At 35.7% G+C, this 15,508-nt stretch overlaps 1 protein-coding gene across 7 annotated transcripts in view; it reads right to left on the minus strand.

Moving 5' to 3' along the window:
• The window catches only part of LOC113055020 (guanine nucleotide exchange factor DBS-like), a 63,927-nt gene extending 48,717 nt beyond the window's left edge, over positions 1-15,210 (minus strand). For 4 of the 7 annotated variants that reach the window (XM_026220945.1, XM_026220946.1, XM_026220948.1 and 1 more), the window contains exons 1-2: positions 14,744-15,210; positions 1,898-1,981 (exon numbers count right to left, since the gene is read on the minus strand). In XM_026220945.1, the coding sequence (XP_026076730.1) occupies positions 1,898-1,981; positions 14,744-15,092 (433 nt within the window). In that variant the 5' untranslated portion in view covers positions 15,093-15,210. Of the gene's footprint in view, positions 1-1,897; positions 1,982-9,679; positions 9,995-14,743 lie in introns of those variants that run through there. The other 3 variants (XM_026220950.1, XM_026220947.1, XM_026220949.1) reach the window with 2 other exon arrangements.
• Between the last annotated feature and the right edge of the window lie 298 nt (positions 15,211-15,508).

A 15,508-nucleotide genomic window follows, 5' to 3' on the forward strand; every position in this document is an offset into this window, starting at 1 on the left:
ATAGCCAATTATCCTACAGTACCACCTGGCAACTTCATGACCAAGGCTTGATAAAATTAACTAAAAATAGAGTCAAAACAAAACAGTGTTTATATCTTGAGTGGTTGCTTAATTGTTTCATTTTATTTTGTGACATATATTTAGCAGGACTGTGGCGTAGCCTAGTGGTAAAAGACCTGAGCTGATAAACAAAAGGTTCAGTTTCAAACAGAGTGAAAAAAAAAATGTACCAAAGCTTTTTTTAATTATTGTTAAATTTAAATAAATTCCCGGAAATTTAAAGCTGCAGTAGGTAACTTTTGTAAAAATATATTTTTTACATATTTGTTAAACCTGTCATTATGTCCTGACAGTAGAATATGAGAAAGATAATCTGTGAAAAATCAAGCTCCTCTGGCTCCTCCCAGTGGTCCTATTGCCCTTTGCAGAAATGCATGCGGTCCCGGTAAAAAAAACAACCAATCAGAGCTGCGGTCCGTAACTTTGTTTGTGTTCAAAATGTAGAAAAATGTATATAATAAGCGAGTACACCATGAATCCATTATCCAAACCGTCTATTTACCTTGTCCTGAATCACTAGGGTGCACCTATTATAAGTGTTTATATTCGGACTATTTTAGATTGCTCCGGGGTACCGCGGCGGAGTAACCCAGTACCTTTGTGATTCTTCATAGACATAAACAGAGAGAAGTAGTTCCGGCTACGATGTTCTTCCGCAAGACGCAAGTAGTTCTGTTTATTAACCGCTAGAGCGTCAAAAGTTACCAACTGCAGCTTTAATCAGAAAATTTAAAATAGTCTAAACTATAACAAATCAAACTATAAGAATGATAGTCTGACCTTGTGGCATGTGTGATGCAAGCAAATTTAATAAAAGACTTATGAAAAGCATGTCAACCTCAGCAGTCACATGCACCATCAGAGATTTGTGTAGCAACTAGTTGTATGGTACCAAATATGTTAGATATATCTCAAAGATAATTAAATGTATTATAAGGATGCAACAATATTAAAATGATAGCTTATAAAGCTATTTTTTTATGGCTGATAATGGATAAATGGTTGATAGTGTTTTGTGTAAATTATTAAAATAATTAAACCCTAAAAATGAAAATTAATCAGGTGAATTGGGTATCATAATATTATAATGTAGAATAAGAAAATGGATATTCATTTTGAGGTTTGCTAAACAGCGTCAGCAGTTATTACATTATTTCAATTTCAAATGATTGTTTTGAAGACTAACTTAATTTGAACAAAGATGATCTAAACATAAGGGAAACGCATTTACACAGTTAGTGTAAATATCCAATATCAGCCAATAAACTGAAAAATCCCTAATATCATTAAATAATCAATATGGAATCGATATACTGTGCTTTATAAACAAAATCTGTGTTATATATAAAGTAAAATGAAAATAAATGACGTACTGAATGACAGTCATGGCCTGTAAGAAATATTTATGGCTGGTATATTTTCTCCATTCTCAGGTCAGTGTGACTAAAAGTTAATTTTGGACGCTGGGTTCATAAACCACAAAGGGAGATTCAACGAGGAGCCCTTGGATATTTCTTGATTCATTGTTATATGATATGCATCGTGAGAAAATGAGACAGCAGAGGTTTTTATGAGCTAATGAGCATCTGAGGAAATGGAGGACTGGGAATTGTACAACAGTACTGACATGAGTGAATGTGATTCGCGAGTACTAACATCAATTAACTGCCACCACAGAAACCTGACCCACATTCATCCTCACAAGCAAGAAAGGGTCAAAGTTCAAAAGCATCACCAATAGCTTTAGAGAAGGAAAGTAAATAGCTTCTTTTTTTTAAATAAACAATACGCCTTTTTCTCCCAACCTGAAGAGCAAACAGACTTATTCATTTCTCACCTGAAAGAAGAGCAAACTGCCTGTGAAGTTGTTCAATTATATCGACTGCCAGCAACGGCCTGATCTCCTGCTGCATAATCTCATCTGTGAGGAAAGACCAGAGAGCACAAGAGCATTAGAAATCACTGCAGCATGCATATAATTCAGAAAAATCATATTCAGGATATCAGAAAGATCCAGAGTCACAGGGGGCATCATTAGCCCGAGAGTCTGCTCTGGAAGGAGTTCCCCCTCTACAGCTGCTTCCTTAGAGACGACCTTTAGCCATCAAAACAACTTTTGGTTTGCATCCGTTCATCAGGACAGCGCTCCTTCAAACAAGCAACTCTTTTATGCCCTTGGCTTTACAAAAGAGTGCTCGAGTGCTTCTGTTCTCTACTGATCTACTGAAGGTCAAAGCCCAATGAAGTCTGTAGACGAACAGAAGTTCCTCTGTACACAGAAGACTGTATTATCATGGACTTCTCTCTATCAGACCCTGATAAGTCTTGTGAGGAAACTTGCTCTGGGCTACAAACAATGCCGATGAGTTACTAGAGAAATCTTGGGATGTATTCGGGATGTGCAGATGTTAGGAAGTCTGGCAATGGGTTGATGTTAATATCCTGAAACCACTAGCTGGCTGTGTAGTAGAAACCACTGACATCTGCAAGAATTACAATAAGAAGCCAAAGACTTCCCCAAGGAAAGTCACAGTGAACGGATCATACAGGACAACTCCTATTGACAGAAAAAAAAAAAACTAACACTGCTTTTAGTGAGCAATTCACAAAGAAGGCATAAAAGACATAAAGAAGGCAACAATATATATATATGCAGACATTCATTAAGCAAAATGTTGAGATTTACTTCAAATTCTAATTTGAACAAAATCTAACTGAAACCTAAAAATTGTTTTACAGTGGTTTTATCATTTAATCTCAAATTCTCACAAGTTGTCTTCAAATTAACTTAAAATTCTATTTTTGAATCAAATATAAAATTAAATGCAACTTAAAATTGCAGATAATATAAGTCAGTTTCTTCACTTTAAGAAGCCTGTGATGTGAGTTTAGGGGCGGGGCTTTCTGTTTGCCAACCAACTTCTTCCAGAAAGAAGCTTTACTCAGGATGGCAACGACTTTGAATTGAAGTGAGTCTCTTAACTTTGACTGCTTTAGTTTGTTTGATAATTGTGATTAGGATTTTAACCATTTCATCCAGCGATTCTATCACGTTTCTTCAGTTGCTGAATGCAGCTGCCGAACCAATGAAGAGAGGTTGATATTTGTGGAAAGACTCTGTATTGTCTCAACTCACTTTTTCCAGACGCATGACTGACTGTTTTAAAAGAGTTTTCTCCATGGAGAACCGAAATAACCTACCAGCTTCTAGCAAAAAGTCTCCTTGAGGGATATGTATTTAAAAAATAATATTAATACAAAGTTTTGACTGCGGCTGGACTGAGCATAGACAGTCTGAAAGAACAACTATGATTATGTACCAAGAAGAAGCATTTCCCCAAACATGAGTGTTTTCAGCTCAGGCCTTTCAGTGCCTTTCCTTCCCACTGTGCTCAGTTTAAAAAACTGCAGTGTTCACTGGAGATCTGAATCACATATTGTTGGTCTGCATGGTCACATAAAGAGCTAGACACACCTTAATGTATGTAAAGTCTTTGTATCAACAGGGTGCACCATGGCCATTCAGAAGAAGCATTATTTTAATTGTTCAGGCTTGTTTGCATTGGGCCACTAGGTCCTGTTGACCCAGTCAGAGCATCTGGTTACCAAGGGATGATGAATCGGACTTCATCTAATATGTCTGGGTAATTACAGACCTCGTTAATCACTCAGCCCTTGATCAGGAGTCCACCAGTCAGATGATCAAGTGTCAATCACTTCCCAGACAGCAAGCAGTTTTGGCCCAGATCCGGCCCACATCTGGCCCGCATGGATTTCACGTGGGCCAGATGTGGGCCGAATCCGGGCCAACACTATGTTGCTGTCTGGGTTGTGTCGTCCCCACCAGACAATACTGGCTTTTGTCCCAGCGTGGGTCAGGATGTCAGAACCAAAATGTTAAAATCACTTACAATTGCAATTGCTAAACACTCTAAACTCGCACACTTAGTTCAACACTTATTGCATTCACATGCAGTGAGGAGTTCCTGCACTGGGGAACACTGTGACCGAGGGTGGAGTGTGTGCGTGTGTGTTTGGGTGTATTTTAATTATTAAATCATATTTTTATTTAAAAAATATTATAACACATTAAACGCATAAAAAAATTATTATTGCGGGAAAAAACTTAGTTTGGCATAAACTTATTCTAATATTTTAACTGTTTTTTTTTTTTTTTATACATTTTTACTTACATAGGACTTTAATCCTACATAAGTCTTTAATACTATTGACCTTGATTGACCCAAAATTTAATGGATTCAACAATCAACTGCTGGAATAGAACCCACCAATCAGCTCTCAGAGGTTTCATCTTCCTTTTTCTCAAACTACTCATGGTTTCATTTGGGGGAAATGCATCAAGGGTTGCAGTCAAACGGTGGCCACTGCTGCGTACCATCATGCAAACAAATCCAGTTTGGACTGTAGGGGGTCTCAGTGTGGTTCTGAACATCAGCACCTACAGTGCACCTTTTGAAAAACTTCTACCCCTTCTATGTGATTATACATGCTTTTCTATTAAACACTGAGCAACTATTACAGACAGAGGCGTCATGCCCATTCAAAGTGTTTGGAATTCTGTTGAATAAAAAGGAAAAATAAATAAATAAAACATAAGCCTATTTCATTTATACAGTGCTATCGTAGCTGCTGTGTCACATGACAACCATGACTTATATCCCCCTCCATGTGCCCCCTCAAAAATCATGAATGCATGACGCCCCTGATTACAGAATCAACACAATAGCTTCAGTACACAGCCTGTCTGAATCCCATTGGCAGATGTTTAAGGGGTGTCCACAGGACATCCAGTCCATTTTCCTGCTCTGCTTCCCTCTGATCTTTATAAATTAGTGCTGCTGTATGACCAAAGAACTTCAAGACCAGGCTGAGCAATCCAGTCTCAGGCAGCAAAATAAAATAATCATAAAATCAAAGCCCTGTGAGCTTAATAATATTTGACAACAAGGTCAATGGCTGCAGTAAAGCTTTATCAAAGGCTCTGCTGTTCAAAAATGGCATCTAAATATTTTATGGCGGACAAGATCCACAATCTGCCACATTTCCCTTCAAAAAAATCCCCCTTATATTGCTGGTATAAGTAGAGCATGTGCACATGATGTAGCTTAACCCCCACACCACCATTTATTTAATAATAAATAAATGAAATGTAATTTTTTTTTAATTAGATTTAAAAATCTTCTTTCGTGCTCCACAGATGAAAGAAAGGCATAAAGGTTTGCAAAAATCTAATCAAATAATAAAATTTTCATTTTTGGGTTTACTAGTGCTTTAAATAAAAGGCTAATGTGAGCTGTTTGAAGTCCACAGAAAACTGAGCATTCCAAATCAAATTCCAGCATTCAGTATCTACAGTAAATCGCTCTCCTTCCACATCCATATAGAAAAGAAAGCCAGCACACGTGAATACAAATCAGAATATCAGACAAGATCCTGTATCTGCCCAGAACAGCGCCAGTTCTAGGATTTCATCATCAGGGAGGTTTAGTCCTCAGTGAGAATGAGTGGCAAGAGGCCTTTCACTTTGTAAGTCAAAAGTAGCCTACCACTACTGTACATTAGCACCATTATAAAATCAGTACACGTGAAGGCTACGATTTAACTAATAGACAATGGTCATATCATTATTATTAAAAAGTAACTGTTAAATAGGGAAAATAAATAAAGAAATATCTAATTTCAGATCAACGATAGTTTGATAGATAGCAAATAGAAAGCATTCGGAATCATTTCGTATTGTGATGAATGATGAAAACAGCCAGCCGTCCTAATTTTAGAACTGTTCGTGTCAAAACAACCACTATCCAGAGGACCCACATCCACAAAAATGTGTTTGACTAGGATGCTCAGATGTGGGCTGTGTAAAGCTACGTCTGAGCCAGTCTGGACAGGTGTGTTTGATTACGCCGGCATGCTTTAAAGGGGCTCTTCAGGGAGTCCGGTCATGTAAAGTACCACTCACGATCAGATTTAGTCTAGAAACTGTTTCCAGAGGGCAACACATATGGATACAAACAGTTATTTATCAGTTTTTTTTTTTTTTTTACTTAAAGCACATTTTTGAAGCAACTTTTTTTCTTTAGTGGCATTGGAGGGAGGCATCTGTACAATAGCCAAATAATTAATAATAATAATAACATTCATATAAAATTATAATAAAAACACAAAAATTGTATTAATATAAAAATATGCATTTTTTTTTCTCTTGACTGCAATCAGGATTATACTATAATCATACTACATACAAAATGATTGTTTTCATTCATAAATCAAACAATATAATCAGTATCTGTTTAAAATAATAATTTAAATGTTATATATATATATATATATATATATATATATATATATATAAACACTTGTTTTCTTTTGACTGTGCTATATATATAGCTTATATATTTTTATTTCTATATTTATATTAATTGATATAAATACATTGATTTATTTTTACTTTGTACTATAAGATCATAATAATGAAAACAACAATATAATAATTCATCCATATAATATTTTCATCATATTTCCATAAAATAAATATATACATATATATATAAAACATTTGTAAATATATATATATATATATTTTTTTTCACGTCTGATTGCTGACATCCACATCATTTACAGTTCCTCATTTAAACTCAAAGAAAGCACCCAAACAACGCTGAATATGCAAAAACAATTAAAAACCAATAAAATATCACACTCACTCTGGCATTTCTATTTTCACAACAAAATGAGCCACAATGATGAAATCTGACCCAGCCATTTAATCCTCTTTATGTGCATCTGACACTGCTGTTCACACACACACACACACACACATACACACAAACCATTCAACTACACACATACAACAACCAAACTAAAACATCACAAACATTTTTAGCCATAGTTGCATCATAAGAAAACCAGAATGAAAGAGGAAGGTGTGGATGTATGAGGAAGACATACTTCTCCTCGATGCTAATTCAGTCTCCAGACACACTTTCTGCAAATGATGGTATGACTCCATTTCCCCGGCCGAGATGCGGACCAAGGAGAAGGACGCTCTGCGTGTGTACCGCCCACATACCGAGCAGCGGGACGGGATGGTCTGATAGCACTGGGAGCCGTCCATACTGCAGTACAGAACCAAGAATACTCCTGCTCATGCCCAACCTGCCTCACTACAGACCGCTGGACGACACGCTAGCTGTGTAACTCCTGTGAATCGTAAGATCACAGAAGAGTAAGGACTGAACAGAGTAAGTGGACAGAAACATTGCTGTCTCTGGATTAAGATAACTATTCTAGTCCACTTCTCCTGTGGTGGATATACTTACACACACACCTCCACCTGAGAGCACAGTCTCTCCCACAGAGCCACTTCCCTGTCTGAACAAGAACATTTTTTAACAATTTACATTATCTATCCCTAAAACATGCATATAAGTACCTTAGAGTAGTTGTATGTACCCTTAAAGTACTATTATACATTTTAATGGATAAACAAGCTACAAAGTTGCCCAAATGATAAGCTATTGCTTCGCCAAGGGTTAATTTTATTTATTTTATTTATTTATAAATTGCTTTATTTATTTATAAAATGTTTAGAATAAAATAAATGTATATTTAATATATTTGTAAAAAAAAGTATTAATATTTAGCAAATGTCTGGACAATGTTATATTATATATAGCTAAGTAATAATTTAATAAAATAAATTAATATTAAACATAATAATCTCAATAAATTGTAAATCGTAATCACCTTCTTATAATTCAAAATTCTTAAAGAGGATATCGAATTATTTTTTATTATTATTTTTATTTTTTATTTTTTTGCACTTAGGTTTCTGGTGTGTCTGCCGAGATTCAAGATTTTTTTATTCGTCACATACACAATTATATATACTGTAGCATATATAACCAGCAGTGAAATGTAAGATACCAGCTCAAAAAGCTGAAAAGAAGACATATTATGGGCTGTCTGAGTCTGAAACTGTCATCCAGCGAGCTGTTTCAATATTCAGCCGGTTTCTAGGTAGATAGCTAGCTATTAAAATAAGACCACCTCCGAACCATATACAGAACAGAGTCCCAGGCAGCAATTGTCTTGTGTCAACACGCCCCACAGAAGAGAGGGGCGGGGTAAACAGTAGCTCATTATCATTTAAAGCGACATGCACCAAAACGGCTCACTGTGAACAGATGTAAAAAGAGTGTTGTTTTATACAACCATCGAGGAATTGTAACCCAAGCATGTTAAAGACATTTCATGAAGGCCCTAAAGAATTATGTGGAAACTTGTGGAAAATGGGAATCCAATGTCTCTTTTAAGACAACATACATTTTGAATCAGTCTAATTGTTTGTTCTTGTTTTAAGAATAAATCTAATCTAACTTAAAATCTAATTTTATATAAAATATTTAGTTTTATGATACAAGATAAAAAATTCTAATAGGGCAAGTAAAACACAATTCTCTAAAGATATATTCTGTGAACTCTGCAAACTACAGTGAAAAATGGAAACATGTGGTGTAAAATTTACTTTGAAACAAATTTCACTTAGAAATTGCAAGTAAATTTCACTTATTTACTTTTTTTTCACAGCGATGCAATAAGGATGTTATGATGTTTTTAGAGGAAAATATTACTGATTATAAGAAAATAACTTTCGCAGTGCATACTTTGTATCCTCTGTATAATAATAATTCATACTGACCTTAGAAGACATCTGCAGCCTACAGTACTCTTGGTCAAGTCTCTCTGTGTGTGTGTGTGTGTGTGTGTGTGTGCTATTTTTATGCTTGCTTTTACTAAGTGAGCTCATTGTGGTACAGAGTCTTAATATTTCTCCAGTAATTAAATTTTATCCTCATTTACTCACTCTAATGTCATTCTAAACCCATACACAAAAGAAAAATGACCACTGTTTTCCATTTAATAAAAAAGAGTCAGTCAAGCTCCAAAATGACAAAACATAAAAAGAAAGAGGTCCATTCATCCTATTAGCAATGACCGATTCATGACTTTACATATTTGTTAGTGGCTTTGGATAAAATCATCTGACTCAGTTGTGGAAGAAGATTTTTATATTTTTATAATAATTTATGGCATGTTTTGTCATTTTGGAGCTTGACAGTCCCAGTGCTCATGTACGTCCATAAAATGGACAGGTCATTCTTCAAAAAAATCATAAAAATAAAATCTGTTTGGAACAAAGTACTGGGTGAATAAACAATAAAATACTTAACATTTTTATCTGAACTCTATCCGTTTAAAAGCTTCAGACTTTCACCCCCTTGACCTTCATGTTAACCACCAACAGAACTTCCTGAGCAGGATTATGATGAAGTAAACAGTTCGGAATCAACGGAATAACGACTGGCACATTTTTTTCTAGTCACATTGCTGTGTGTGTAATCATTATTAAGCCCATAAACCTCTTTTTCCCCCTAGAAACATCTCAGAGCTCCTAACCAAAGCCAGCCGAGCTGTAACTCTCTCAGAAATGTCTCCTTACATCATTCCCAGAAATACAGCTGATAAACACAGAGTTCTTTCTCAGGCACGAATGCTCTTAAAATCTGCGTGAAAAGACCGAATGCTGACTTACACATAACTGAACCCATCCCGCGCCGCACGAGAGGTCCCGAGAGCAGCGGTGACCTCACTCCGTGTGTCTCCTTCAGGTCCTGTCTTACTCCTGAGTGTCTGCTAAGAGTTAACAGAGGTGCGTGTGCCTCTGAAACGCAGGTAACACATTGACATGCTTTCTACAAATAAATCTGAGAAGCACCAGTAGTTTCCTCTTCCTCTCTCTCCCGGTGAGACATTCATCACTGCGCAGCACTCTGCGGTTAAAGTACGTCAACTTTTCACAAACACAAAGATTCCTTTTCCCTTCTCCACCCCAAAACAGAGCCCTGCTACACACCCACACACACACACATAAACCCCTCCCCGCAACCCTCACACATGAGACGGCATCATGTGGCACTGACTGTTAAATCTGAACCTGAGGGTGTTTTTCAGTCACTTTCACAGTGGAAAACAAATCTAACATGCTAAAGTGAGAAGCGAAAAGTGAAATATGAAGCCAAATAGTGTTTTCATGCTTGTAGGTGAGCTAATGTTTTATGGATAACTTCAGACATTCCTGTGGATGGAAACCTGCGCATGTAAAATAAGGCACGCTTTTCATGTCTGGATCTCTGGAAATCACAGTCAGTCTGACACACACTCAAGAACAAGCTTATTTGCAAGAATATATGGAATGTCTTTGAACTTAGAAAACAATTGTTTGAAATAATAAACTATAATTACTGATTTTCAAAAAGGTACACTCAAGCTCAATAGTAACATACAATAACTGCCTGGAAACTATCTTGATCTTTGGTTCAGGGGGGTCGGGGGAAATTTGAAATAAATGTACTGTTTATTTTTGATTGATCTTTACTGTAGATTGACGCTGAAATGTATTCCTTCTACACACTTGCATAACTAAAGCACATTCATAACGCCAAGACATTTTTCAATGAATGCAGTAAATTCTCTAAGAGTATGCAATGCTTGATACAGATAGTCTTAGTCTGAAGAAGTCACCCAAAGTCTTGTCTATGAAACCCAGCAACCACATAGCAACATGCAAAAAAATTAAAAATAAATCTTACAACACTTTATCAACCAAACAGCAACACCCCAGCATCATGTTGGAGACTTTTTATGCACGCAAGTGAAAGTGAAAGTGACATTCAGCCAAGTATGGTGACCCATACCCAGAATTTGTGCTCTGCATTTAACCCATCCGAAATGCACACACACAGAGCAGTGAACACACACACACACACACACTGTGAACACACACCAGGAGCAGTGGGCAGCCATTTATGCTGCGGCGCCCGGGGAGCAGTTGGGGGTTCGATGCCTTGCTCAAGGGCACCTAAGTCGTGGTATTGAAGGTGGAGAGAGAACTGTACATACACTCCCCCCACCCACAATTCCATCCGGCCCGAGACTAGAACCCACAACCCTTCGATTGGGAGTCCAACCCTCTAACCATTAGGCCACGACTTAGGCAAGCACCATTCAATAATCGAATACTATATGCATTAACTTCTAATGTGAGACCATCAGTACTTACAGTATGAATCAAAACAAACAGATGTACAAGATGAATTGATAATGTATGTGGCTTATGACACCAGGGTGTGTTTTCAGATAACGTCTGTGATATACATGCTGTAATCTGATTATTAGACTCTATTTTAAGAGCATCTCTGTGGTAAAGCTGATGTGAATCTCATACAGTGGTGTATAGTGCACACACACTCATGCCCACTTCTCATCCTCCATGAGAAAGACTCACGGTGAGCTTATAGTGTGTGTAATCAGACAAGAATTAAAATGGCCCATTTTAAAGCAATATAGATAAAAATTAATGAATTAAAAAACTGCATGCTTTTAAAGTTATCTGCATAGGTACCGGAGTTCAAAAGACAGCTTGAAACATAAGTTAAGACAAAGAGTTTTGATAAATTAAGGTCATATGATAAAAGAGGCCAGTAAGATAAAAAATAAAAAATAAAAAAAAATAAAAAAAAAAAATATATATATATATATATATATATATATATATATATATATATATATATATATATATATATATATATATATATATATATTAAAACAGTTATTTAGCAAGGATCAAAAGTGACAGTAATTACATTTCTAATGTTATAAAATATTTTTTATAAGAATGTCCACCAAAATATTAAGCAGCTAAACTGTTTCCAACATTTGACAGTAAAAAAATAAATAGATAAATAAATAAATAAATCCTAAGCAGCATATAAGAATGATTTCTGAAGGGTCATGTGGCACAGAAGACTGGACGAATGATGCTGAAAATTCAGCTTTGATCACTGAAATAAATAACATTTTTAGATCTATTAAAACAGTCATTTTAAACTGTTAGAATATTTTACAATATGACTGTTTTCACTGTATTTTTAAAAGGCTTGGTGAGCATAATGAACTTCTTTAAAAAAAAACATTAAAAAGTCTTACGGACATTCTACTTTTGAAAGAAAGTGTATAGAAAAACAGGTTCAGTTAAAAAGTAGTTATGATATCCAATGATATGAATGAACTTTCAACTGCTTTGTGTTGTTCAGAAATTCAGATGATCGTGTGTGTGTGTGTGTGTGTGTGTGTGTGTGTGTTTTATCTCTGTACCAGTGCCCAGTATTTGGCTTGTTTCTGTTAATCCCTTTATCCTGATTAGTTTAGGATGACTGAATAACATTGTTTTTTAATTATTTTAAACAACTTTTAAGCAGCAGTGGAGTCAGAATGACTGTCTGATTAAAGTGCAGACTCTCAGAGGGAAGTCAGCTTAAAAAAAGAAAAGAAAAGAAAAAGAAAAGAACAAAACAAAAACAATGTCATAAAAAGTTCTTCATAACATTAAAACCCATTAAAAGTAAGAAGTATTTTCTAACAGTAATGTTGTATGATGTTGTTTAATCATTTTGATCAATGATCAATATGTTTAGCATCACCAAAAAGACATATTTTTGCCATATTCACCTTTAAAAGTGAAGAAAAAAGGGTAAAGATGAAATATACAGTACCGCAATGTCTCCAATATTTATTCTTATTAATCTTCCGTTTAAAAGTGGCCGGTAAAATTGTTCAAATGTTTCTGAAAGAAGTCTCTTAGGCTCAACAAGGCTGCATTTATTAAATAAAAACTAAAGTAAAAACGATAATACTGTGAAATATTATTTTAATATATTTTAAACTGTAATTTATTCCTGTCTTCAGGATAAAAATTAAAAATAAAAAAATCTTACCAACCCTAAACTTTTGAAAGGTAGCTATGCAGATGTACACTGTGTGAGGCTCAGATGCTGTTGTCTTATAGAATGCTTAACTGCTCATGTTAAATATTCATGAGCCTTACATCCAGAAATGTGCAATTTGTCACTCAGCTTTGAAATGAAGACGAGAGTGATGTCATATGTGACCAATCAGAGAGCAGATCTCTCAGTGTTTAGTCATCTTGCTGTGACAGAGCCGGTTGGTCACATCTGTGACTCACTCCGAGAGGCAGCTAATGCTGGTTTCCTCTCACCAAAACAGAACCAGAAATAACTCTCTGATTTTTCTATTGTTTGTTCAAAACCAAAGGCAGGTTGGAGAGGCTGTCCAATAAGTAAACATTTGTGTACAACATTTGGATATTTCAAACTTCTAGTCTGAAAGTCCAGTTCAGTGCAGTGAATTGAAAACAAATGGTTTAACCAGTGTTTAAAAAGCCTGCTGGTTTTCAGTTTGCTCGGAAAGCTGTTATAATGCGGATAATGAACTTAGGAAGCAGTGGGTGTGTGTTTAAAACATGGGGTGTCTCTGTGAATCAATATGGCTGAACTGGTCCATCTCAGTTTCCATGGCTACGGACTTTACGTACCCCGAGGGCTGCAGTGGGGGCGGCAGAAGTGCCTCTCACCCTCATGCAGGACAGCACTAAAAGCAGCATGGCACAATAACCTACTTCACTCTCTGGCATGGGGAAGCACCTGGATATTTCTCTGCTTTTCATGGTACAGACATTTCTTATTCAACCAGATTTATCTATGCAGTTTTTTTTTTCACATAAATAATTTATTTTTTTAATTTGCTGAAAATATTTCAAATTAATTTATGTATTTGATTCTGACACAAACAGGTGCCATCATTTCATTAGACATCCCTAATTAGCTGGTAGTTTCCATGAAGAGACATTACCATAACCTCAAAAAAGTCATATATTTAAATGCTAAAAAAAATAATAAACAAAAAATAAAAAGGCAATTTGATGCACTAAAATCAGTGCTTTCCGCTATGGATTCAATGGAATGAGAGCCTTATTTAAAAAAAATAATAATAATTAATTAAATAATAATAAACTTTATGAACTTATGTTATGTTTTCTTATTAATTACATACACCTTTTTATAATATATTGATAGAATATAGTATTAATAAATACTATAAATGATGTGTTAACAATGTTAACAGACATTTTTTAAATATCATTGTTTTACTTTGGACAGGTAAAACACTGGTAAACTGTAAATGTGGAAATGTTGTCTAAATCTATACACACAATATAAGTATACCCAAATATAATAATAATAATAATAATAATAATAATAATAATAAAAGTCCACATTTTTATGTATTTATTTGGTTGAGGAGCTGTTATTCGACTAAGCTGACTATTTTCAGAATTTGCTGAAAAGGTATTTTTAATTGCATTCATTTAATTAAATGAAGCATGTGATTCTGAAACAAACAGGTACAAAATCTGAAACAAAATCAATTGGTAATTCCAATGCAAATATCTAATAACCTCCAAATAACCTCCATAAATTAAGAAATAAAAATGAATAATAGTAAAATAAAATAAACTAATAAAAGTCTGCAATTGCTGTAGTCTATGATCACATTCTATGTGTGATAAAATGACATCCAATGCTAAAATAAAACATACAGTTGTATCACTGTCCATCAGGAAACCTCATGGTTTCCCCTAAATCCCAGAACTCACGGACTGCACCTGAATCAGCGATGGAAAGACCAATCACAGCTGTAACACACCCCCATCAGCCTCAGCGGAGAATAATCCACTCACCAACATGAGTGATGATACAGTCCACCCTCTGCTGTAGCTCCAGTAGAGACATCTCCTCTTCCTCCTCCAGCCTGCAGAGCATCTCAGGGTGTGAACGGTGGCTCCTCTCCTCTCCTCTCCTCTCCTCTCCTCTCCTCTCCTCTCCTCTCCTCTCCTCTCCTCTCCTCTCCTCTCCTCTCACCGGAGGGCTTCCCCACTCCGCTCTCACAATGACAGCAGCCACTCCCAGCCCTTGATGGAGATCTCCGGCAGAAGACAAGGGAGAGAGAGCTGGTGACACCGGCAGATGAATCCGGCTCTTCTGTTCTACAGTGTGGAGATGCAGAGAGGCTTTTGCGATGTTAATCATTCATTCTGAATCTCAGCACCTGAGTGATGCTGTCTGGACTTTACCTCCTCTCAAACCAGCCCTATGGCTTCTATTCTAAAGACTGTATCAGGCACCAGGAAGGGAATCAGAGGGAGGAAACAGTACCTGCCTTCAGAGACACACACACACACACAAAAAACCTGGAACAATGGATTCAGTGGAATGGAGCCTTGTGCATACAGCCTGTACTGCAATAGTCCTGTTGTAACGAAATGCTTAAATATTAAAAAACTATTCTTATATTATATTATATTATTGGTTATATTCATAGAGTATATTGTTAATAAATGCCTAAAATAATATGTATTATTATCATTAATGCATACATCATGTACTGTAAACCAGCACCTCATGTAAAAAAAAATATGTAAATAAAATGTTTTTTAATATATTAT

Source organism: Carassius auratus, chromosome 36 (genome assembly GCF_003368295.1).
Source record: "Carassius auratus strain Wakin chromosome 36, ASM336829v1, whole genome shotgun sequence".
In the NCBI taxonomy this organism is placed as follows: domain Eukaryota; kingdom Metazoa; phylum Chordata; class Actinopteri; order Cypriniformes; family Cyprinidae; genus Carassius; species Carassius auratus.